Source organism: Sciurus vulgaris, assembly GCF_902686455.1.
Source record: "Sciurus vulgaris genome assembly, chromosome: 6".
NCBI lineage: Eukaryota > Metazoa > Chordata > Mammalia > Rodentia > Sciuridae > Sciurus > Sciurus vulgaris.
Genome location: NC_136466.1, coordinates 142,841,957 through 142,868,911, shown reverse-complemented (window position 1 = coordinate 142,868,911; position 26,955 = coordinate 142,841,957). Strand labels below are relative to the sequence as shown.

At 38.5% G+C, this 26,955-nt stretch overlaps 1 protein-coding gene across 3 annotated transcripts; it reads right to left on the bottom strand.

Moving 5' to 3' along the window:
• Positions 1–3,915: 3,915 nt before the first annotated feature.
• On the bottom strand, positions 3,916–25,152 carry C1QTNF3 (C1q and TNF related 3). Of its 3 annotated transcripts, none has more exons than XM_079145492.1 (6): positions 24,732–25,152; positions 19,508–19,619; positions 16,964–17,118; positions 13,203–13,332; positions 8,711–8,810; positions 3,916–6,052 (listed from the first exon to the last, which is right to left on the bottom strand). In XM_079145492.1, exons 1-6 carry the CDS (start codon positions 24,993–24,995, stop codon positions 5,893–5,895), a joined length of 921 nt encoding a protein of 306 aa, XP_079001618.1. In that variant the 5' UTR covers positions 24,996–25,152; the 3' UTR covers positions 3,916–5,892. The 3 variants fall into 3 exon arrangements, with proteins under 3 accessions (XP_079001618.1, XP_079001620.1, XP_079001619.1); XM_079145494.1 differs by having other exon boundaries at positions 24,693–25,121; XM_079145493.1 differs by having other exon boundaries at positions 3,918–6,052; positions 24,912–25,136.
• Between the last annotated feature and the right edge of the window lie 1,803 nt (positions 25,153–26,955).

Sequence of the window (26,955 nt, the reverse complement as noted above, 5' to 3'; positions counted from 1 at the left end):
ATAAAATGTTTCTCCTTCCCCAGCCCCTAAGCTTTGCCCTGCCTTGAGCACTGGAACATCTGCCACCTCTGCCTAATGACCCTCAGGAGACTTGACTGACCTTGGGGAAGTGTTGGGGGCTGTGCCATGTGGGCTGCGCTGGGATGGCGCCTGGCGGCCAGCCAGAGGTCGCTTTGATCACATCGCAGTGAGGAGGTTAATTAACATAAGCACACTCAGGTGATTTATCATTGGCCTTATTCAATTAAGTCCATGCATACAATGCATGCACAGGTGTTCCCCGGTGCTCCTGCTCGAGCCTGCTCAGTTTAACCTTTGCCGTGATAGGGCAGCTGGCTCCTACCCTGATCTCAACTGGCATGGCCCCACCCTCTGCCTCCTGGAGAGAATATAAGCCGGCAGTAGGTGGAAGGCAAGAGCAGCAGTAAGCAGAAGCAGCTAGCGGAGAGAAGAAGCAGAAGCAGCTAGAAGAAGCAGCTAGCCCTCAGATAGCACCTAGTTTGCAGGATGCGGGATGCAATTTTAAGAAGAAATAGAGCTCTAATAAGCGTAGAAGCCTCTCTTTCTCTAAAACTTTCTAAGCAAAGTCTCTCTTGTAAGCTATAAGGCCATCTTTCTCTCCCGCGATAGGAATTTCCCACCTCCCAATGACCTGTCAATCTGTGTTTCCCCGCCTCTCACGTTACAGGAATTTCTGGCTTACGTTGCTTCCTGCCTCCAGCATTATGTCCCACTATGTCATTGGCCCATCAGTCAGTCTGTAAGAATTCTCCTCCACGATTGGTTCCTCTCAGCCCACGAAGTTCCTATGTCCGAGACCAGCCGTTGGCCATCTTCCCTCTTTGCTTTTCCCGTTCCCCGTGCAGACGTGAATTCGTCTGCGCAAATAAATGGTTCCTTGTATGAGACTTGTATGTGGAGCGTTTCTGGGAGCTAGCAACGAACCATATTGCGTGCCTCTTTTTCCCAGCCTAACATCTCTTTCTATAAGCAAAGCCTATCTTTCCCTAAAATCAAGCAAGCCTCTTTTTTCCTCAGTAAGCTAGGGAATAAGCAAACAAGCAAGGAAGCAGTACAGGAATAGAAGTAGTTTATTTCCAGTCCACCTCTGATAAATACCCGGCAATTGTTGCCACAGGCGGCAACAGGGAAGAATCATCCCTTGGTCAACTGCCCCATCGTGCTGTCACCCCTCACCCCATTCTCCTACCCTTGGTTCTCTGCAGTCTTGTTTATGACTCTCTATACGAGAAAGTCCTTTTCTGCCTGACCTCTGGGATACTAATCTCAGGGTCGGAAACTTCTTCCTATTGTAATAATTCTTTGGGATTAGCCTTTCCTTACATAAGCCTAAGTTTGCTTTTTTAAAAATTTGACATTATTAACAACTTTAAAACTGTCTAGACCTATTGACTGAATCATTCTGAAAACTCAACCAAAAGAAATAATTTTATGTACATGTAGTTTTTTTAAACAAAGAATGTTTATGACACATTATTTGTAATGATAATTTAAAAAAAAAAAAAAAAGCCCTGGAGATGGAACAAAAATCTTTCCAAACAAAAAGGTTAAATAAATTATGCAGTTATTAACATTATGTTTTCAAATACTAAATAGTTCTTTTTGTTTGTTTTGATATGAGGGATTTAACCCAGGGGTGTTTGACTGCTGAGTTACATTTCCAGTCATTTTTATTTTAACTTTTTATTGTGAGACAGGGTCTCACTAAGTTGCTTAGGGCAGGGCCGAAGTTGCTGAGGTTGTCCTCAAACTTGTGCTCCTTCTGCCCTAGCCTCCTGTGCCTTGGGATTACAGGCATGCACCACCACACCTAGTTCCTAAATAGTTCTTCAGAGTATTCTTCACATGCTAGATCAAACCACACCGAGATACGAAAAAATATAAAAAACCTAATGTTGGTTGTTTTATTACCAGTTTAAAAATAAAAGCAAAAAACACAAGGAGAAATATACTGAAATATGTACTTCAAAATGTTAATGTTATTTAATGATTGATGGGATGTCTAATTTTATACCAAATACTTTCATGTATTTTATATTTTTTCTATAGTAAAGATTTTTTTTAATTATCAGAAGACAAGAAGATATTTTTTAAAGATATCATTCCAAACATAACAAAACAAGAAATTGTCCTGGAAGCAAGAATTATCTTTCTACAAGTCTCTTTCATTCTTTCATGTTCTCAATTGAATGTGGATTTTTTTCTTCTGAGAGAACCTGGCCCTTTGCCTTCCGTGACTATTAAAACATTTTACTTTTTATATTCATGCTTTTACCTGCCTTTAATCTATTATCTCCTATTAGGTTGGAAACTCAGGATATACAAATTTGAATACCTTAGTAGCACTGGGCATGGTGGGGCACACCTGTAATCCCCGTGGCTGGGGAGGCTGAGGCAGAAGGATCTTGAGTTCAAAGTCAGCCTCAGCAATGGTGAGACACTAAGCACCTCAGTGAGACCCTGTCTGTAAATAAAATACAAAATAGTGCTGGGGATGTGGCTCAGTGGTTGAGTGCCCCTGAGTTCAATCCCAGTATCCCCCCAAAAAACCTTAGTACCTCTGGAATAATACAATATCTTGTACTAAGTAGATGTTTATCAAGTCACACCCTTTGGAATTTACATTTGCATGTTCTGATTTGGATTTATTTCAATTTTATTTTTTGACTTCAGAATTTTCATGATATGCTCAATAAAATTCCTTCAATATTTCAAATGATCAAATAGCACTTTAGGGTACTCTTAATATGTTAGTTCAAACCATAGCAAGGTGCCCTAAATACACTGTGTTTTTACTATACAAAATTAATGCCTTTTCACTCTTAACTAAACACTTAACACACTGGAGCTATAACTTTTGTAGTTTGAAGTGCCACAGCAAAACTAGCCTAGATTTCTTTTTCCTTCCTCACAATTCCACAGGTTCATGGTCACTGTAGGTCTTAGCGACCTCTGCATGTAATAATGTTTTTTTTTTTTTTTTTCTTAAGTTGAAAACTCTTACCTTTTAACTTAAAGGAAGTACCTTATGGCTTCTCTTTGGCATATCTGAATTGCCAGGTCCTTACTCTTGTACTTTGTGGTCACTATTAAGAAAAGAAAAAAGGGGTCCTGGAACACAGGCATTGCTCTATGGTGAAAACTGATCTGTCAACTGAGACAGCTACTAGATGCTGAGGGGCTGGGAGGAGTGGACACACTGAACAAATCAATGGTTCTTGTCATGGGGGGAAAGGCAGGACAGCATGAGGCTTCATCCTGCTTCTCATACTACTCAATTTAAAACTCGTGAATTGTTTATTTCTGGAATCTCCATTGAATATTTTTGGACCTCTGTTTACCACACCTAACTGAAAATGCAGAAAGCAAAATCACAGGTAAGGGGAGACTACTGAATAATTGCGGTCATGGGTACAATTGTGAAAGCATTAACAATTCTCTAGGCCTTCTCCCATCACCACTGTGAATCACCTTCCTTCATATCTGGGAAGCATTTGCAAGCCCAAAATGTTTTACACCTGCCTACAACCAAACCAGTGTTCCTACTAAGATGAATATTAGAATTCAGGTACATATATATATATATATATATATATATATATATATATATAGAAAGACCAGGTGTGTGATGAAGATCCAGTCCCCTTGGAGATATTCACATTTTATCTAAACATCAGTGTGCTGCAGAGTTAAATTTACAACAATGAAATAAACAAAAAGTGCAGTTTTTGGAGACAGGTGACCCTGCTCTGTACCCTCATCAGTGATTTGTATGGCTATTCACAAGGTCTGCATGATATGGCAAATTTAATCCTTTGAGAACAGATCTGGGGGAGGAGATTAGGCAAAAAACAAGTGACACCTCTTACAAAACCCAGTATCTCAAAACTACTCCATGAACATTAGTCAAATATACTATCCAAGGAAGGCATACCATGTTTTATTGAATCAAAACTTAAGATATTTTCTTGTGTGTGTCTCTGCTTTGTGTTAATCACATGACTTACAATTGAACGATTATTATACTTCATTAAGAATGTTAAAAAAAATACATGTAACAAAGTTTTGTTTATTTTCACATATGCCTTTTATATTTGTCTATTTTTCTACATTTGAAATCAGGTCAAAATCTTCCTCGAAGGCATTAATAGGTAGTACATACTGTTCAGATCTGAAATCTCTTTGGTCAACGTGCAACCTTCAGGTATCTATTGGCAATGCACCTCTATGAAATTTTATGACAGTCGATCATAGAAAAACTCAACCTCATGTCCCCAAAGCCCTGGGGACAGAAACATATTTATAAAGCCACAAAAATATTACATACATTACAGATAATAGTATAGCTTTAAAAGAGCATTACATGTGGATTTGGGAAGAGTTTAAACATATTTATGGACTAGAAGGAAAGGGTCAAAGGCTAGCTGAGTATGGAGAGTCCTGAGTTCACTAGTAGGGCAGCCTCAATCAGCCCTCTGCCCGTAGTTGTAGGGTAATCAATACAGGAAACCCATAGTTTAAAAGCCTTTGTATAAAGTCAAATTGTAATAGAAAATATATTAAGGTCATGCCACATGAAGGGTAATTCATGATATGCTGTTTTTCAGAAAAGCATTTTACTAGGCACTTCAAATATGATCCAGTATCAGGGTAAACACATATTCCAATGAAATTTTGTCTGAAATAAACAAATTTGGAGCACTATCTATGGATACCATCTTCAGAACTTACAGCATATTCGTATGAAGGTTGTTTTGGTGGCAAATTTAATCCTTTGAGAATAGACTTTGGAGTAGGGAAAGTTAGGCAAAACTCAAGTGAAGTGGCACCTCCTGTAATTCCTGGTATATCAAAACTGCTCTGTGAACATTGATTCAATATGATAATCAAGAAAACCATATCGTTTTTATTGAATAAAAGGTTAGGATATTCTATTGTATTACTCTTAAATGAATAACCTTATATTTGGTGTGTATTAGTCTGAATATAAGAAAGTTTACAGCTCTTCCAACTTAACATAGTATGTGTGTAGAGTATAAATATATTGGGTAATTTCCAAATTAAGAAGAAGGCATATACTAACACCTGTCCTACTGACTTAAGCTCATGTCAGCTCATTCTGTAATCCAAGGTCAGCAAAGATCTATTTCAATCCAAGAAGTGAAATGGCAAGAGTCACTGATAGGCCAAATTTGATAAACCAAATTTCATATAAAGAGAAAATTCTATTTGACTGCAAGCCATTACAAATCAAGATTTAATTACAAAAGTGACTTTATAAAACAGAAGGAACCAATTATTTGTGGACAACATATATTTACAATCTACTTGTATATTTACTATCTAAAAACTATCTGGATATAATGAAAACAAAACTATCTTCATGAATATTGACCCACTGGACCCACAAATGTTTCTAGTACCTAGGTCCTGGCAAGTGTTCTTATTCTTGCACCAGCCACATCATGATTACTGCACCCTATTCACTCACAAAGAATAATGAACAGGAAATTTCAGGGGTACTTGAAAGCTACTATTAAAAACAGAGCACCAAAACGCTTTGCAAGTGATTCCTCTGATGAGAACAGTTATTTCCAGCCTGCATCATGACAGATTCCCTCTTAGTTACCTAGGGAAGAGTGATAAAAGTGCTGGGTATATTCATCAAGGGCAGCTGGGGAGACTGCTCTGGTGTATTCTTCTGCGTCCTGAGTCATCCAGTATTGTCGTGTACCTGTAGCATGATTAGCTGCGTAACCAATACCTTTTTTGAAAAACAGCATGTGGAACCCTCAACTTTGATGTTCTTCATATCATAACGATTGCAGCTCAGTTATACATTTCTCAAGTGGAGCTGTTCTGTTCATCTGTTTACTTAGTTTCAAACAGCAGGAAGCCTGCGAAGGTGGAGAAACGCTGGTGGTCCCCGTGGAGGGCGCCATTGCCCATTCTCAGCCAGACCTCATCGCCTTTGGCCAGCTTCAGTACAGCATGATTGCTGGATGTATCTGATTTCCCTTTTGTTTCATAGCTGGAAAGAAAAAGAGGCACAAACTACTCAGTCTTTGTAGGGCACAGACGGTTCTTCACCAAAATCTAGCCTCCCTTTCTCTTATGCATTTAGATATAGTCACATGATAAATTCTCTAGATGGTATGTGAGCACAAATGATATGTGCCACTTCTACTAAGGGCCAATAAAACTCTCGCAAACACTCCTGCCTACTCCTTCTGCCTGTCTGGAGCATTGATAGCAATGCCTAGGATGAAGCCATATGTAGTCTGGGTTCTTTTGCGGTACTGGGGATTGAACCCAAGGCTTCGTGCGTGCAAGCAAGCACTCTACCCACTGAGCTATCTCCCCAGCCTGAGGTCTGTGTTCTTAAAGATTACTTTGTGTAGTAGAGCTCTTTTGCTCTTGCTCCAGGCTGGAACACTCACCCTGGAATATCCATCCTGGTCTGTTCCATGAAAGAAGGAAAGAAAGTTCTGTGTTTGAGTCATTACATTGAGTTGTTGTTAAAGCAGTTTAGCTTCCCCTAACTAGTCTAGAATTTGGTACTAGGGGAGGTGCTGCTATAGTCCAACTGAAAATATGTTGCATTAGCTCATGGTCAGGCAGGGAGCAGGGAGGAAACAAATATTATGTACTGGGAAGCTGGAGACACATGCCATGCTGTGGCATGACATTTGGGAAAATACGAGATAACATGGAAGATACACCTAATGCCTGCACACTAAGTAAGGGTAGTGATTGAAAAAAGCCAAAGCACTCTTTGCTTCCTTTAGAAGATGTTAGAAACTTCTACAAAAGACCAGTTCAGACAAGAAGTGACATGTTTGAAACAGAAGGAAACAGAGTATGGACAATGGAAAAAGTCAAATGCTTTTACACCTGGAACAGCAGAGACAAAGTTGGTGTTTTCCCATTAAGAATTTTCATTCAATCAAATAGACAGTGCTGTGATAACCTGATGGATGGAAAATGTTGCTTCTCTAACCTAATCTGTTAGTTTAAAAGACCTCTCAGTAACTACCATTAAATTGAAAGGCAAGAATAATTAAAGGAGTAACAGGCTGAAACATTATCAGTCAAGAAAAGTGTGTTGGGTGAGATTTTTAACACATGTAACTGACTGGTAGCAAACAGAACAAAAGCCTGAAGAAATGTAATACCAAATACTAGGTTTCTGAAGAAATGTAGTACCAAAGACCCAGCCAGGGCTAAAACAGGCTGGCGATGTTTGACTTAGCTCTCAGATTTGCACCAGCAGGACTTAGACTGTGAAAGAGCCCTGAGAGGACCGACTCATCTTTAAAATGTGCCCAAGGAAAATGAACAAAGAAAACCCTCCCAGAGGAAAGAAGCAGGGGCCAAAGAGAGAAGCAGCTGATGGTCTGATTTGACAAGAAGGCCTACTCATTGCTAGATCCTGGACGATAAGCTTGATGCATGAACTGTGGCTGAGGCTCTCTCCATGGGGGCCAGATGGGGAGATGTGTACTCTACATGTAGGAAGAAAAGCTCAATAGACATTTGGAAGCCATAGGGCATAGGAAGCTAGATGTTAAGCAAAATCTGCTTTCCCCTTCCCCATAAAACCACTACTACATTTCCTTGCTGCCTTTGCATTGGTTGGGTTATGAACAATGTGATTAAGTTCTCTAAACAGAATGCTTGATGCATAAAAACTTGCACAGGCTTTTTATTCTTTCCTCTTTCTGACTCGACAATGACCATGACCAGTGAGACTTTAGAAGTCAGCTATATAGATGGAAGAACTGCTTTTGTCAGTCTGAGTCCCTCAAATATCAAGGGGAAAAAACCTCTCCCAACCTCTAAACAGTAGCCTCTTCTGCCTTTTCTACCACCTTCCTCCCCCAACCTGAAACCCTTGTCTTGGACTGGTCAAGGAAAACGGAATTCTAGCATGTTTGAGGCACTATACTCTGGCTTGAATCATATTCTTGCAGCAATTTCACCTACTCTAACTCATATTTTCCTCTTCTGGCATTCCAAATGCATCTTCCCATTTAGACCAGACTCCAGAAGGAAGCAGAAATCATCACAAGTATCAGAAATAAATAGCAGCCACAAAGTTTTTCATAGATAACTCATAGCCTATTTAGCTAAAGGCAAGGAGTTGACTCTTTGCTTTTCTGCCACATCCTAAACCTACATCAGAACAAAGTATAATATTTCTTTTTAAAATATTTTTTCCCATGCATATCAAGGGCCAGGTTGCTGGACTAAGTATCAGAATAGCAGCATGGTCCAAATAGAGGGACCTACTCCCAACTCTCTCCACCTGCCAGTGTGGGTGGTGGTGGAGAAGGTCATCAACAGGACTGTCTCCAAAAGAAGGGGAAAGAGAGTATGATCAGAAGAAATGAAAGACAGAGTAGGAAAACCTAAAAATGTTAAGGGAAAAAAAAATGCTTAGTTATAGAAAGGGTTGCTAGTAATGCTATCAAGATTTCTCATCAAGCTGCTGATGCTCAAGTTCATCAGATTCATTTCTTCTCAAATAGTAATGGTAATCTGACCCTATATTGGTGCACAGGAGCTCTTATTGAGGACAGGGGCCACATTAAGCTCTACTGATTCCTACATACTTGTCTGCTTTTGGACTTCCTTTGTGCAAACTACGGCAGCCTGGATGAGACCTGTAATAGAAAAGACCACCCACCTGTACATGCTGAAGACGGTATTGCCATTATGCATAAGGTACACATACACTTCCTCCACATCCTCATGCTTCATCATGCTGAAGGTGAAGAAATACACACCTGAAAGAGGCAGGTAGTCATCCATGGTTATGTTAACATGTTAATATGGGGGATACATGTTTGGAGATACATCAAAGGATATGTAGTATGTAGCTTCTTTTTGGCCTTTATGTGCATGAATTATTTGCTCACCTTCAAAGTGCTTTAGACATTTTCGAAATTTTCTCAAAAAAGTGTAATCTTATACTGTATATCCCTAATAAGATTACAAAGAAAACTTACAGTGAGATTACACTGTGTATCCCTAATAAGATTACAAAGTCTTTAAGGGAAGGAATCTACCTTACTTTAATTATATCTCACTGTCTTGTTACCTGACAAAATGCCTAAGGTGAAGTCCATGCCGATTCTAGATAAGAAATGATCAGCATCTACACAGGACTCGTATTGGTAAGGTACAGAGTGCCCTGTGCATGAGTACATGGTACTCCTTGGCCTAAGAAAATGAATCGGGCATGAAACTGCAATGGACAACTGTACTTGCCAAATGTTAGCCAAAGAGAACTGAAGCACTATATGAATGTTTGATAGTTCTACAGAAATCATTTTATTAATTTCTCATGTTATTCATAGTAAATCACTGAAATTGTGAATAATAAATAGAAAAATCCAACTTCTACTTAGTCAACAACCTTGTTACCAAAAGTCTGTATCTTCATTTGAAAAAGACTAGCATATTTTAAAAGATGAGTTTTCTTACAAGATTCTAGAATTCCTAATGAAAAGCAATTTAATATGAACTAAAAAACTCTAAATGCCAGAACAGAAGATATGCTCAATAAGAAAAATCTAATCGTAGACAGACAGGCTAAAAGGAAATTATTCCCACTCCAAAACTGTCTTGGATTTGGGAGTGCATTTTGGAAAGATGAATGAATATAAGTCATCAAGCTCTTATGATTTCCATGTTGCATTTTAAACTATGGTTTTATAAGAAGAAAAACCCAGAAACACCTAAAAGAGTAAAAGAAAAATAGCACTGAACTGTTCTGTTTCTTTTACGAAAGTGCAAATATGAAAGAAGATGTACGTAAATGTGCCGTGTTGATCCATCTGACTCTAAGTCAAATTGAACTAAATAGTGAAATATGGTCATGCTTTGTTTAGTGCCAGAAATGGGAGAAAGATCAGCCTTGTCCATTAGTATGCCTAGAGATTGGCTCAGAGCTGAAAAGTAAAGATAAGTAAAAATTAAAGGGCTTCAAGTAGTTTATAAGTGTTCATTTTTTTTTTTTTACATTTTGCAAGACTTCATATTAGATGTGCATTCGTGCGCGCGCGCACACACACGGTAATTTTTAATGCCTCCAGAAGATAAAGTTGGAATCACAATGACAGAAAAATATATTGGTCTTCCTTAAAAATGATTTTAAAAATGATGAGTACTATAAAAAATAGATTGCAGAAACACTTTAGAAAGAGAAGACCAAAAAACCAGATGGTGACTAAATGAAATCTCTAGAATTGGAAATACAGAAGTTAATATTTTATATCTACCTGTGACTTTTTCTGCAAGGAAAGATTCTAGAACCATAGGCAATATATTTGCACCATGGCTTTCATTGTCTTGGGTTTTTTTTGTTTTTTTTTTCTTCTGTGATTGCAAATATCAGTCTTCTTTATTTTATCACTTCCAAAGTTGAAAACAATGAAAAGATAATTTTGCAATGTCTTTGGTAAGGTTTAAACAATAAAGTGTGGGAGTCAAAAGGTGGATGTTATTGCCAAAGTGATGTCTAGCAGAGAATTCTAAGATTCTAAATCCTTGGGCTTGATTATAAAGCCACTTAATTTAATTAAACCATTGTTGGTATTATCTAGACACTGATAAAATCTGGTATAGACAATATTTAACAAATTCATTACAGGAAAATTATAGCATAAACCTTCAGAGCAGAAAATCACAAATGGTTGATTGAAGTATGAGAGAAGATTGTTTCTATCCTTTCATGTTAGTTCATGTCTGAGTTAAATTGCCTAGAATAACAAACTAGGCATACATTTAAAGCATTTGTGATAAACTTAACATGTCCACTGTATCCATCAGGATTTTCTTGCTTTTCTTTCTGAATACTATAGAAAGAAAAGAAATGAACACCAAAGAAACAAAAACATAGCCATTTTCTGCAAAACTAGGATACTGGAAAAAAAAAAATCAGTAAACTTCAAAAACAGCTTTAAGTGCTGCCAAAAGGAATTGAGGGAAGACAGTGACCTGCAGATAGTGACATGCAGACAGTGTGGGGGCTGGGCAGGGACTCCAGGCCAGGTAACAGCAGCTCTCAAACCGTGCCAGGAAAAATAAACTCCTTGATGGAGAGGAGCCGCTCTGAAGTGCAGATACTGAAAAGAAGCTCCTGTGAGCAGGGCTAAGATGAGGTACAAGATTGTGTCTTGAGGGAAGTTTGCTAGAGAAAGAATATCTCACAATCTGCCAGCAAAAATAAGATTCCTAAAGGAAAGGGAACTGGCAAGTACAGGCTGGTTTCAGAAAGCCTCCTGGGGAAGTCTAAGGAGGCAGAGGAAATGTGGCCACACAAGAAAAACACACAGAGCGGCCATTCTTAAAAGAATTAGTCAGTCCCTGGGCAGCAGGAGAGGGAGCCATTGAGATCCCCAGCCTGGAGGGCTGCTGCGGTACCTCCCTGTCCTCAAAAAACTGCTTATGACTGATCTAGGAAAATCCAACTCAAGTCAGTTGTCAGCTAATTTTAAGAACTACTAAACAACAGCAAGAACAACCCCAATAGATGAATAATACCAAAAGGAAATGTTCTTGTTATATAATAAACGAAAAATGTAGCCAAATAATTCACCACGAGTTTAAAATATATGAATGAACATCACTATGAAAGAACTCTAAAACAGGATGCAAAAACTCATGGTAAAAATGACCAGAGAAGGGGAGGAACTAAAACCGGGGGCATCAGGAAAGTCTCCTGAAGTCTGTTCTGTAATTTAATCATAGTGTTATACCTGGCTCTGTTTCTTCATTTTGATCATTGAGCTTTGGCTATGTGAAATGTTAATATTTTGGGGAAGCTGATTAAAGAGAATAAGAAAAATTTGTAATATTTTTCTAACTTCTGTAAATCTAAATTATTTCAAAATTTTAAAAAAGATTTTTTAAAACAAAATTTTTTTAGCTATCAATTGTCCAGACATTGGAAGGTGCTTCTTATTTGACAATAGGAACATATTAATACAATCCTAGAGAGTCATTTGATCAAATTGATAAGCCAAATCCAAAACAGAGTCATTTGATCAAAGCGATAAGCCAAATCCAAAATACCAAAGGTTGAATGTTTTCTTTGATATGCAGATGCTAATTCACAATAAGTGGGGAGGGATAGGGAAGAATAGGGTTACTTTATATTAGAAGGGAATGAAGGTAGGGAAGGGGATATGGGGGTAGGAATGATAGAGTGAAAAAGACATTATTACCTAATGTACAAATATGACTTCATGACCGGTGTGATCCTACAATATGTATAATCAGAAAAATGATAGATTATACTCCATTTATGTATGATCTATCAAAATATGAGTACATTCTACTGTCATGTACAGCTAACTAGAACAAATTTAAAAACTTTAAAAATTAATGATATGAAAAGCTTTCTAAAATGTATTGCTAGTTGTTAAAAAAGCAGAGAGTAGTCAGAGTACAGAATATGTTAGCTTTTGTGTAAAAAGGAGAGAAAATATATTTGTGTTCACATAAATTGTTTGGACTCTTAAAATAGGTTTTACCTACTCAAATTATTAGTTAAAAAATTGGATCAGGCACTAGTTGGGTGGTAGAAAAGGGAGGACACAGTTATAAAATGCTTAAACTATGAGAATTATGTTCTGAGGACTTTTATAATCAAGGTAATTATGCCCTTGTAGGGATTATTTGGTTCAGTTCAAATCAGGGTTAATAACCTTGATTACCATGGTCACTACTTGTAAAAAAAAAAAAAAAAAAAAAAATCTCTTGAGATTGAATTCATTTACTTGGAAAGTAAAATGACATATATACAGACTGCTTGTTTTAACTTGAATTAGAATTTTTTACTACCTTAGGGTCTTCCTCTCTTTATTCCCACCCTCTTCATCCTTCATTCCTCCCTCCTTGTCCTTCTTCCTGCTTTCTTCCTTTTCTCCTTCCTTCCTTTCCCCTCCATCCTTCCTCCCCTCTTTCTTGCTCTGTCCTTCTATTTTCCATCCCTCCTTCCCTCTCTTGCTCTCATCCCTCCTTCCCTCTCTTGCTCTCATCCCTCCTTCCCTCTCTTGCTCTCATCCCTCCTTCCCTCTCTTGCTCTCATCCCTCCTTCCTCTCTCCATCCATCCTCCTTCCTCTCTCAATTTCTAAACTAATTCAATTATTCATTTATTTTTATATCTCACCTGATACTGGGGCCCCAAATCTACCAGTCATGACATCAAAGAAGTTTCCAATGTTGGTCTCAACACTGCTGAAGATAATTCCACTGTTCTGATTGCTGAAGTGCGTGGCCAGAGAAGCCATGAATGCAATCTAAAGAAGAAGTTGGTGGTCAATACTTAGCAATTTATCTTAAAGAAATCAAGCTTTTATTTAGGATAAGTTTATTGCAAAATCATTTGTAAGGGCAAGATTGGCAATAACTTAAACATTAACCTGTTGAGAAATAAATAAACAATGGTGTTTTCTAACATTTCATGCTATTTAGGCATTAGGAAAAAAATACATCAACATTTCTGAACCTATGTTTCAAAGAACATTAGTCTTTAAAATATTTTTTGAAATATTAAACACTGGGAAAATTTGAATGAAATTCTCATATTGTAACTATTAAATGCACATTAGCATATTAAAAGGTCTGAGAAACCCTGCATTCAGACAACTTTTCAATTTGCTAGCCCTACACTAATTTTCTCCAAAAGATATTTATCAACTTCTTATGAAATAAATTCTTTGAGTACACTTTTGAGATTCCTTAATATTGATCTAAATGTAATAATGAGACAATGCATTTATTACATTATTTAATTTAAAAGTAAGCAACATGAGATTGTCATGACTTGATACCAGACTATGTTAAGCTTGCCTGTAGATAGTGTCGCTCTGTGTGCAAATTGAGGAAGATATCTGCCAGGATGTTTACAAAAGTTTTATTGGCAGGACTCACTATGCAGAAGTTTCAGAAATTTTTTTCTTTCTTAAATACAATTATAATTTTTTACATAAGCATGTATTCATTTAATATTCAGAAAAACAATTTTTAAAGATTTTTAAAATGCGTTTATTAATACATTATAGTTATGCATAATATTGTTTCATTTTGACATAATCATACATGTATGAATCTATATCATGCATAACCATAGAAATGAAAAGATGTACCCCATTTGTGTATAAGGAATCAAAATGCAGTCTGTAAAAATTTTTTAAAATTATAATAATTATAAAATAATGTTAATAGATAAATAGAAGGAAGACAAGTAGAGTAAAAGATATTAATTTTAAAGATTCATAATTGCATTTATTTACATAAAAAAGATATCAGGAAATATCACCATTCATGAAATAAACTAATACTGTGTGTTCTTATCATATTTAAAAGTACTGTGCCTAAGTGAGATATGAAAAGTATGAAATGATATGTCATTAGTCATCTCTGGACATGTTTTATTTTTTCCACAGCTGTTTTCTTATTTCTTTAAATAATGGAAAAGTATTACATAAGCCAACTTTAAATGGCAAGAAGCAAGTTTGCAATTACTCAAAATATAGAAAAATCATTTAATACAACTAGAAATCTGTTTGAATAATGGAAAATCAAAAATTTCTGGGCATGGTTTTGCATTTTAAAAAGTCAGATTGAAGGAGAAAATTAAGATTTAGGAGACCCACAGAAGTCATTTAATTTCAGTGACCATTTCTCGGACTGGTTACAACTAACTTATGTGTAATATTTTATGGAACTTTAGATGCTTCAGCTCAATCTGTAAAAAATCAGTGAAAAGAATTAATTTGTTTACCTGCCCATGGTTCCACCAAGAGGCATTGCAAGTTTAGGAATAGAACCACCTACTTGCATCCAAAGATATGAGATGGAATTTCAGCTTTATTAGTTGTAACTGAGTAACTTGGCAGGTCATTAAGTAAATGAGTCTTAAATTTCTGTCTCACTTAAGTGGAGAACGAGCCACGATTACTCCTCTTCTTCTTCCTACTGCTACTACTGTTGATGCCACTGCCCATGTTAAGGGACAGGATTAAAGTTCAAAATACAAAATGTTAGTAGTTAAAAGAACCTTAGGTCAATGCCACCTACCAAGAAATTCCTTTGCTTGAAATGACCATTGGAGATGAGATTTGAAAGTCAATGTTAATTCCTTGTCCAAATGGGTTAGGATGAATGAGATTAATAAATTATTTAACCTGCTAGAATTCTCTGTCCTTGAAGAATAAGAATTCTCCTCCTATGCAATCTGCCTAAGACCAGTCCTCCCTCTTCTGTAAAACATATCAAAATAGTTCTTCCAAAAGATTGTACTGTGGTGTTAGGGTGAAATAGTTGATGGAGAGAATTTAATAATTTCCCAGATTTTCTCCATTAACCCATCTTGTTCCATTGCCCCAGACACCTATTAAAACTTAAATTTGGTATATAATGTATAATATAGCTACATAATATAATTATTTGGTAATAATACAACTATATTACAATATAATTTATAACATAATATAATAATCAATATAATTATATTAATGTTAATATAATAACATATATAGAAGCTCTAGATTAGTACTTCCAACCTATTTTAATTAACTGTGTCAATTTTATTGAAATATTCACAGAATTGAAAACTTGGGACTTAATGGATAGAAGCCCCTTAGCCATGATATAACCATTCATACATTATATGTTAGAGTTTCTAGCTTTGAGATGTCTATATCGGCTTAGTAGCTAACTCAACCTAGCTAGGTGGTTTTTTATTTATTTATTTAATAAATTTTATTGGCATATGGATCCTATGTTGCTGCAATTATTAAACAACATTCATTAAAAAGTTACCAAAAAAAAAAAAAAAACCCCACAAAAAGTAGTAACAATAACATGCAGGACCTCTTATTTACACTTGAAAAACTAAGACCCAGATAAAGGATGCAACTTATCCAAGGTCAAATGCCCACCACATACACCAAGTAAGGTCAAAGTTTTCCCTAATTGATATTTCAGACAAGAATTGCTTTTTGTTCTAGTTCTTTAAGTCTCTTGTGTTACAAGATTTGTTCCCAAATAATTTAGCCACAGATTACTCTTTGAGAAGACATATTAACCATAAACAAATTTAAGAAAAAACAAAACAAAAAACAAAAAACTAGTTGATAGATTCATCTAGAAGAATCAATTTTAAAATATTAGCAAAAAAAAAAGTTAACACAATTTATTTTTCTTGATGACCTAACCTCATACTTAAAAGCTTTAGAGGTCGCCAAAAACAAGAATTTTAAAGATTATTTAAAAGAGAAACAAAGAATATCAATTGGCACTTGAGCGTGGGATAAAACATACAATTACAAGCTCATAAATGGATTCAAGAAACTTGGTGCTGAAAAGAACATGATTGGGTCTGGAAAACTGAGAGAATGACTCAAAAATAAAATGTCCCCAGTGAAAAGAAGATACTGATCGGAAAGGTTCAAACAAAAACTGAGCTACAAAGAATGAGTTGATAGAAAACAATATATGCTAATATTCATGCATACGATTTAAATATGTAATTGTAGCAAAATCAATAAATAAAATATTACAAGTGTACATGTAGCCACTCCATTTTTATGTTTAAAAGCTCATATGTTTGAATTGGTCCAAACCCTTTTTATTTAACCTATCTTCCCATCTGGAAAATAGGAGATGAGTTCATATTCAGGGTTGCTTTGTATTTGATTCTATGAGGAAGTTGGATTTCACTCTTGCTAGATTTTTCTCCTCCCTAGAATCATGCCCAAATCCTTTGGACAAAGATAAGCCTTAAGCAAACACCCTGCGTGAGAATTGAGACTAGATTCACTCAAGATTGGGGAAGGCTTGAAGAAGCACTCCAACCCTTGGCCCCTGGGTCCCAGAACTCAGACAGGCCTAGAGGTCACCTGGAGACATGCAGAGGCAGTTTACCTGCAGTTCTGGTGGAATCCCAGGATAGCCCTTCTCTCCTTTGGGGCCATGCTGCCCTCGCTCCCCTCGAGGTCCCAGGTCACCTTTGTCTCCTTTCTCACCTTTGGCACCTTCATGGCCAGTGGCTCCATTATTTCCATTGTTTCCATGGTTTCCTTAAACAACCAGACATCATCACACGAGAAAACCCTCTTACTCATACTGACCGTCTATTTTTAGACAAACAGATCCTTCCTTCAAAACATCCAAACTCTATTGTAAAAGTGACCATTTGGAGAAGTCCAAATGTAGTCAGGGGCACCATCAAATGGGTCCTCTTTTACTTGGCTTTGAAACAACCTTAGATACCATAAGGCTCCAAAGCCTGTTGTTCTTAAGTCTTGAATGAAAAATTGTGTAGAAGGTTGATCATCACATTATCATTTAAAATAGCAAAGATTAGAAACCACCAGAATATCCACCAACACTACAAGGACTACATTGTAAAATGGCATATTTTAGTACATGATATTAGTCTTTAAAAAAAAGAATTCTGAAGGAAAATATTTAATGATATAATGATATCGAAGGCATTTTTAGATAAAAAGTTCATAAATAAATAGGAATGGCATAATACTAGTTTTGTTTGGAACAATATGTATGTGGAAATCTATAGAAGAAAAAGACTAGGATAAATTATGCAAAAATATTTACAATTTTTTTCTGAATGGATGAAACACAAGTGACTTGGTACCATTCTACATATTTTTCGATCTTTCTGAAGTTTTGTACCTAGAACATGTATCACTTTTATAACTGAGGGAAAGGTAAACTCATTTATAAAATAAAAATCATAATAATTTTGAAATCAAAAATTGTATAACAATTTCAATGCCTCACTTTGCCACTAAGAGACAGTTTTTACACTCCTCTTTATTTTTATGTTTGCTGAATTGCAGGCCCTTTTACTACTTATTTGTGTGATGCCTTTTATCAGGAATCATTGTATCGGGCTGTAGTCCTTCCAGATGGATGAACTTTGACTATTTACAGGCTAAAGTGTTCAGTGACAAAGCCATTTCCTGGTGGGAAACATTTATCCAAGGCCAGAAGAGTTTAGATCTGAGAAGATTGCAAAAGTGTCCACATATTCCCTAGCCCAAATCACTGCCCCTGCTGGCTGCTGTCCCTGGAGGGCAATGATATGGGTTGCATAACAGTAACCATGGTTTTAAGTGTAATATAAGATTTTTTTCCATTATAAAGCTGGGTTTACATGAGACTCTATCCAAAATATTTAAACATTAAGCCATACTTAAAAAATAGTAACATCAATGGGAGTAAAGTAGAGAAAACCAAGTAGACTTTGACAGAACCCTGAGAGGAGGTTTTATCCCCAGGGACTGACTGGAGAGGAAGAAGATGTCAACAAAACCCACGGGAGGTTTGGGAGTCCCTGATAGAGAGGATCTGGCACACCCTTTCCTCCCCCAACCCAGTGTACTAGCAGTCTCTCAGAATGCCTCTGAGCCTGAGGGACCAGAGTGCACTGAAGGCTGAGCCACAGGTCTAGAGGGACCTGACACAGCACTAGAGTCTTCCCCAGATAATAATGTGGTTCTGGAGTCCAAAAAATATTTCCAGAAACCCAAGTGAGGGACAAAAATCAATTGATAGCTGATATTAGACAGGAAAAGGGGATACTCAGTGGACCTAGAAAGATGTGCAGCTCAGTGAATGATGCCCTGGAGATGACTATACCTCAGCCCTATGAGCCTTCTTCTCTACCACCTCTAGTTCCTAAATCTCCTGAAAGTTAGGTGGAGCATACTGCATACAGCATGCTGTGGCAGAAATGCTAGCTTCTATGGTTTAGAGAAGTTCCCCCACAGACCAGGTCTTGGTGACTCGTTTCCCAGGGTAGCACTACTGGGAGGCAGTGAAAACTTTAAGAGGTGGGGTCTAGTGGGAGATTGTAGGTTACTGAGGGCATGCCCTTGAAGAGGTCTGTGGGACCCTGGTCTCTTCCTCATCACCTCTGTCACTTTCTGGCTGCCATGATGTGAGCAGCTTTGCTTCCTCATGCTCTCCCCACCCTGATGTGTTGCCTCACCATATGCCCAAAGGCAACAGGGACTAAAACTTCCAAAACTGTGAGGCAAAATAAACCTTTTCTCTTTATAAGTTCATTGTCTTAGTTGTTTGTTACAGTAACATAAAACTGACTAACACAGTGGCACTACGAGTAGGTCCCAATTAAGAGCTAGTAGCTCTATACTTAATGCTGGCAAAGAACCTCCCAGCCTATGAGTCTGGCATCGCAGGATGCCTGGAGCTTTTTGGATTTTTGTGAGTGGTGTAGAGAAATAAATAGTACAGAGTTTGTACTGTTCTACCTAAGTAGACCTCATAAACCCAGCTCCCCAACCCAACTCTTTCTGCTGGGTTTTCCATGCATATCCTTTAGATCATATACGAACGATCTCAAAGTATTTAGATTAGTCCTTGGCTTTTTTGTTGGCACAGTCTGCCATTAAACTAGCAGCACATCTAGCTCATCCTTACCTGGAATGCCAGGAGGGCCTGGAGGCCCGGGGGGGCCTTGGTAGCCACGGAAGCCATAGTCTCCATGACAGCACTTGCTGCAGTCTGGGGGCAGTCCTCCGGTTTGTGGGGGCTTAAAAAAGATAGAAAGAGAAGTTTTAGGGAAAGGCATTTGTGAGCAATTAGGAATGTTACAATATCCTCTGACCTCTATCCTTAGGTAAGTTTCACCTCAATCAACCCACAACTGCATTAGAGAAGACAGTATGGGGTGGGTGGACATTTGTTGGCATAGGGCTCAAGGGGTAGCTTAAGCAAAGGAAAGCAACAGGAAGTCAACAGAAGAAGTGCTTTGGGATGGTGCCTGGTGGGATGAGGGGACTAGTATCCACAAGCAGTGCCTTCCTGCTGCTTCCGCAACAGCAAAGGCAGAAATCCCTTCTGAAGCAGACTTGGAAACTTGGAAGCCTTTTCTCTCTTTCCCAATACCCTACAGCCTCAGATGTAGCTAATCTGGGCAGATGACCTTCCAATTACAAAACTACAAAACATAGTTATTAAACACTGTGTTCCTGATACTGGCATGAAAGCTGGGTTAAGACTTCTTAGAAACTGAATTGTAACTGTTTTTTTCAAGTAGCCAGAACACAGTTGAAATTCCTTAGGAAATGAAGGAAACTAAGCAATCTAGAGCCCAATGTACTTCTTTATTTATTTGAATTGACAAATAGAAATTGTATATAGTTTGCATATACAATACTTTGTCCTGAAATATGCACACTTCCTTGTAGAAGGGCTAAGTCAAGTTAATACATATGCATTACCTCAGATACTTTTCTTATGATAAGAACACTTAAAAATCCACTCTCTTGGTAAGTTGCAAGAATGTAATGCATTGTTATTAACTTATGTACTCTTATTATTTATCTACATCTTGAAACAACTTTAACTTCTTCTTTGTAAATCTTCATGATAATCACACTTTAGTATTTAAAGCAATCATCCCACTGTTTTAAACCCATATTTAAAGAGCACTAAATGGGTACTAAATATGCTCAAATAGGACACTGAGGGAAATGCTTACTTATAAAAAGAGAAATTTCTAAAATGTATGCTCACTGTGAGGAGCTAGGGATCTAGTGGGAATTGACTGGAAGAAGAGCTGGGATTGCTTCTAAAATTTGGACTCTCATTTCAATTGGCAACTTGCTTTTTAATTATGTCACATAAAATACTTGTGGAAACTTTCCTAGACACCAATTATAATTCAACAGTCTTTGGAAAACAACATATTGTTGCTAAGAGATTCATTTTTAAAAGGAAGGGAGGGAGAGAAAGAGGGAAAAGGAGACAGTAGAAACGGGAGAGAAAAGCCAGGGGGAAGAAAGAATTTAAAACACAGCACGGCTCCATCGCTAGAAATCTAAGCAGAAGACTGGGTGGAGGTTTCACCTTGCTGCGCATTTAGACATTGCTTTTTTTTTTTTTTTAACAAAAAATGAATTTGGTCTTTGTCCTCCCTTTTTCCTAAAGTTTTCCACAAAGTGATTCAGAAAAAAACAGAACAGCATCTGTGGTCCAAGAATTCTCATACCTCAGCACAGAATCTAAGAATTGAGAGATCAAGAGCTCTGATTTAGAGTAACTCCTAGGCTCCTCTTCAGTCTATCTTGGACAGGCACAGAGTCTAGGAAGACCTTTGGTCAAAATGGTGGAGGGAAGAAAACCAACAAAAATGGGTCCAAGATGAAGGATTTTTGGACACTTGGAAAGTAAAAACATCACAGTTCCTCCCCACCTTCTAAACCAAGATGCAATCTGAGAAGTAAGCAAGCGGTCCACATTTTCTGTATGGTTTTGCTAATGTAAAATACAGCTTATAAACCCCAGGAAATCCAAGACTTTGCCAATGATGGATTTCAGGGATGGAGAGGAAAGGAGAGGAAAAGGGAAAATTCTGAAGTAGAACCATTTGTGTAAGAGTAGAATGGAAATACTGCGATGCTTAAGCAGGTCAGAGCAACCACTGAACTGGACCCGTACTTCTCTTCTCAGTTCTGTGTGACCTTAGAGAAAGCACTGCTCCCAGATATGGTTTTTCTTGTCTATTTAGGATTGGAAAAGTTGGTCATGAATTTTCTTTCCAACTGTAAGATACAGACAAAATATTCACGTTTTTCCCAAATTGTTCAAACAAGAATATAGAAAGGTTTTTTTGTTTGTTTTTTGTTTTTGTTTTTATTTGATACTGGGGGTTGAACTTAGAGGCACTTGAGCACTGAGCCACATCCCCAGCCCTATTTTGCACTTTATTTAGAGACAGGGTCTCACTGAGTTTCTTAGTGCCTCTCTTTTGCTGAGGCTGGCTTTGAACTGGTGATCCTCTTGCCTTAGCCTCCCAAGCCACTGGGATTACAGGCACGGGCCACTACGCCTGGGTAGAATTTTTTTTTTTTTTTTTTTTTTTTTCTAATGTTTAGTGTCTGGGCACCTGGAGAAGCGTTGCTCACTACCAGAGCTAATTAGGACTTCTGGTGTGTGGGCAAGTTACCTGGGGCACTGCTAGAGTGCAGAGCCACCAGAGATTCATTGACAGCCTTCTGATAGCCAGGTACCTCCTGAGAAGTCTCCTGTGAGGTTTCATCACATGTCTGCCTTCTGGCCTTTTCTTCCACAGTTCAACAAAGCTGGTGAGGCTCTTAATGGGTTCTTAGAACAAGTTAAATAGGATGTGTCGAATCAGATGTTTTCTCCTCAATAAAGGAGATATTATGTATAGGAAGTTGCTATCTCTTTTCATTCTCAAGTTTATCACCCCTTTCCAAAATCAGGTAGAATTCGTACACTGAAGGCGTCCAAATTAGCTGCATGAGAGGAAAGAGGTGTCTCAAAGAACAGTTCCACCCATTTCACTGGTGGGGGCCTAGAGGCAACTCTTCAGAATGACTTCTGGGAAATAAAGTCCCTAGTTCTTCTTCAACCCAAGGAAGAGGGAAGAGGAAGAAAGAGATGGGAAAGGGGAAAAAGACAAATGGGTGTCCAGAAGGAGAATGGGAGATTGATAACTGATCATGGCAAAGAGACTATGGAGAAGATATGCCAGGAAGGAAGACAGAATCTGTCCAGATCTCTGCCCACTCGAATCCACCATGACCTCTACAGCCAGTTATCTTTCTACAACACAAGTCAGATGACCTCACTGCCCTGCTATGAAAAGACAAAGTCTAAGCTCCTTTCACTAGCTGAAAGAATCCTTCCCAGCAGCCTGACACTCAAATGATTTGATTTCTCCCCCTACCACTCCAGAGCTCCAGCCACACCCAACTCCTCGCATGCTCCTCAAATCTCTACACCCCTTGGCACACACAAAAACTATTTTAATCCCTGCTGTGGATCACTGTCCTCTTTTTCTCATCTTGTCAGATCCAATTCAGGGACCAACACTACTCCAACATTTACCCTGCCTCCCAGTTGCCTTTTGACCTTGTTTATCACACTGTGCTTAATGAAGCTTAATGAATTAATTTAATTAACAAAAATTTATCCTCACTAGAGCCCTTTCGGATGACTTGGAAATAGTGTATTTATATTCCTGATGCTTGGGGGAGGAATGAATGCAGAAAAAGGAAACTTAGAATAAAAGAAGATAGAGAAAGGAGGGAAGGAAGTAAGAACATAGTATAATCCTCGATGCAGTTTGTGTGTCCACATCCATTGAAAGAAGATCTATACTGAAAACTTCCAGAATATCAGAGGCTCTCAGTCTCCTTAGAGATGTTGTGGGTTGACTTGAAAGAACTTCAGAAACCCAGGACTAGAAGGAGGGGGAACAGAAATATAATTTGGATCTCATTGGCCTGCTGAGTGTTGGATGCCAGGAACTAACAATTGATGATGACCTGTCATTGCCTTCTGCTGTCTCTGGGTCTGACACTGTCTCACCCAGGAAGGCACCATCCATATGGACAGAAAGCCCACTTCAGGTCTTAGATAAAAGTTCAAATGCCTACACCACTAAGGAAATTAGCGTTAATCATCCTCTGCCAAAGACTATCAGAAGAAAGGGCAATCTCTACAAATGGCATTTTAAGATACAATAGTTTCTTCTGAATACCACCCCACAGAACAATTTGAGAAACTGCAGGTGAGTCCAAGATCTGCAGGTGATTCTGTGTGTGATCCTGATCCAATCATATACCTAGATAGTACAAAACTTCTCAGTATATAACTGGAGGGGTTTAGATTTCAACTACATGAAAAATTTCAGTGCCTATTTAATGCAAAAAAAAAAAAAAAAACAAAAACAAAACAAAACAAAAAACCAACAGTTCTTATAGTAAAACCTATTGGTTCAAAGTTCATACAGTTCAAAGTAACTCTTCTTGCCACCATCTATCTGATTTCCACATACTACAGGTTTAGGAGGTAATTCACAATCTATTTCTTCCTGTTCTTAGTGTTTTAAATTAAATTGAGCTTCACCAATTAGCAAGTCACTATACTGAAACCTTAACTCACTCTCATGCTACCTAAAAGACTTAAAGATATTTTCTTAGATGTTGAACTCATGTCTTGAGAAATAAATCAAGTCCCCTGTGATCATAGGGCAACAAATTATGCTGCACACTTTGTAACTTTGTATCCAATTTTTTTTTTTTGTTTTAACTCTGATTAAAAAAAAAAATAAAAGCCAAAGAGACTCAGCAACCTAGAATGCAATAATAAAATAAGACTGGCCTGAAATGTCACAATAAGTTTACACATTAATCTTTAAAAAAAAAAAAAAAAAAAAAAAAAAAAAAAAAAAAAAATTTGTTTTTGGCAAACTCAAAAAGCGACTTCTCCCTGCTGGGAAGGATTGAGTCCAACTCTCTTGGGATTAGCAGTAATTACCTACAGTGATGTGTCAATCTGCATGGATCAGTACTTTCTGCATCAACAGCAAGAAAGAAATCAATTCCCAGCAGAGCAGGAAGCAGGCTGCCCAGTGTCCCCTTTCTGATGGAGCAATGCTACAGCCACTCTCTCCCAGCACATCAGATTACCAGATACTAGCAGTCCCCCTTGTATCCCAGAGCAACCCAGAGAGAGACCCAGAGGTAGCTTAGCAAACTGCTCTCAAGCACAGATTCTAAGAATTTTAGTCATAACAACAGTAGCAGTCATTAAACTTTCACAGAAATCCTTAAAAGAGAATTTGGAGTACCTGGCCCCAGAACCGGGTGATCTGGGCTAGGTCATCTACCTCGGGGTGTGGTAGCTCATCTGGTCTCAGGGGTTTTAGGTCTGTAGAAGTGTTATTATCCACAGTCCCAGTTTTAGGATGGCTCCGCTCTCTCACTCTCTCCCTCCTGGAACCGCTACGGCCAGTCTGCTGGTGGCTCTGCACTATCCTCGCCACCACTTTATTAGCTCTTCCGCTCACCTCCATGTATTCATCTTGACACAGGCAAAAAGGGAGGAAAAGCAAAGCCAACAGGTGCCAACAGGCGAGCTGCCTCCGGAGCATGATTCTCAAGAGAGTCACAGAGCCTCCTTGGGAAGACGGCTGGGGCTCCAGGCGCTGTGGTCTCCTCTGGCAAATGCCAGGGCTGCAGATGAGAGCTGCAGCCGGCAGGGTGTTTTTATACTTTGGTGTGTAATAAATAAGGCTGCAGGCACGCCAGAGTGACAGCAGCCCTCCTCCCCAAGCAGAACAGCCCCCCGTTCATCACTTCCCACACCACAGGCAGGAAGGATTTGTGCACACAGCTCCCAGTTGGTGGAGTTCATAAATGTCACACCTTGGCACGTTTTTGTTAAAGTGTGAAGGAAACATACACAACTGTTGGAAACAGAGAGCATGTGTCCAGTGGTTTGCTTTCATGATCTGACATGGAAAGGCTGTGCGTTCGTGGTCTAAAATGACTTTTGGAAAAAACCTACCCTCGTTCTTGCCAGGAAATTCTGGCTTCACTGCATCAATTCTGTCTGAAACGGCAGCAGGAATCCATTCAGGTCAATTGAGAGAATGCTTGCTCCCTAAATGTACAGATAGCACTTTGATCCACTTAAAGCAAATCATTTTTCCTTCGGGATACCAGTAGCAGAGAGCAGGCAGCTGGCTGGCTACAAAACTCTGAGCTGAATTCAGGTGTAGAACCTCTCTGTTAACAGAGGTGTCTCCTCATTCCAGGTTGTATTTCCTTGTCCCTTGAGTTTCCAAAAGCCCAAAGTTAAGTTCTTTTTGCAGGTGGAGATACAACACCCAGTCTGTGTTGAGAAAAGTGTCTCCAGTTTCTCTTCCTCCTGACATGTTCTTCATTAAACATCAAAGAAACAGAAAGCATCAAATCAAATGACCTTTTCCAAATACATCAGAATTGAGAGAATTATCATTTCCTTTATTTTAGTTGCTATAATTTTATTAATTCAGCCAAAGAGAAAATGGACATTCTTAATCTCTTCAAAATAACAAATTAAGAGAATTTATACAGATTTTGTTATTAAAAATTGCTCTGTTTACAAATCATTTCATTTTACTATTTATTAATTCACTGAACAAAAAGCTGCTGGCCCTCTTCCATGAACAGTGCAGAGACCCTGGGACTTTAAAGAGCCTGAGTGGCAAGTGTCTGATGTTAAGTGGACAAGGGTGGCACTGGAAGAAAGCCAAGGCTTGGAGAAGCCAGGGTTGCTGACAAAGAGGGAGAGCAGCTGGAGAAAGAGACCTGGAGGGAGGGCTGCTCACAGCTGCCCTCCCCCACTCAGCAAAGGGCCTGGGAAGCTAGAGCTGCCCTGACCCAGCCAAAACACAAAGGCTACCCAGACACTCCACCACTTCCCAAACAGCTACCTGGAGTGTGGGAAGTCATTCTTACTTAGCAGAGTCAGACTAGGTTGAGCCATGAGACACTGAGGTCTGGCTTCTAGGAACCGCCAGGAAGCACGTGGCACTGCGTAGGAGTGGTTCCCTGTCTCCTTAAGAGAATGACACCCCTAACTCCACCCTATCTTGTCCATCACAGAAGAAGCTCCTGGTCCTTGCCCCCTTTACCCATATGTTATAAATAAAAGAGAGTTGGGCAAGTTGTTGTAAGAGACCAGAGCTGGTATGGCCAGACCTGTCATGTCCCCACTCATTTAAAAAGAGTATTAACTCTTGTGTGTTTATTGAGTAGATAAGTTTTTTGGGTAATAGATAGAAAGACCGCCAACATCCTCCTCTGGCAGTTTACCCTTTTCACATCCACATGGGACGTGGCAGAGAGACCCCCACACTGGAGAGTCCACACTTTCACATAGGAAGGGTCTGGTGCTGGCAGTGGATTCAGAGTTATTCTGGGAAACAAAACTGTCCAGGCCACAAGTAGAGTCACGCTTATGCAAAGCAGGCAGTTCCAACCTAGTTCTATTAGTCTAGGGGAAGGCAGAGGCCTAATTTCCTCCTTGGAGGTTCCTTGAGTTCTGTGATGAGCCCTGTTCAGGGC

What these genes read in the sequence shown, in the direction of transcription:
- C1QTNF3 (XM_079145494.1), bottom strand. Translation starts at nt 24,995, where the DNA reads ATGCTCCGGAGGCAGCTCGCCTGTTGGCACCTGTTGGCTTTGCTTTTC. An exon ending in AGGCCCTCCTGGCATTCCAG is followed by an intron (nt 17,119 to 19,507) that starts GTAAGGATGAGC and finishes TGGTTGTTTAAG; the next exon opens with GAAACCATGGAAACAATGGA. An exon ending in ATTTGGGGCCCCAGTATCAG is followed by an intron (nt 8,811 to 13,202) that starts GTGAGATATAAA and finishes TGCCTCTTTCAG; the next exon opens with GTGTGTATTTCTTCACCTTC.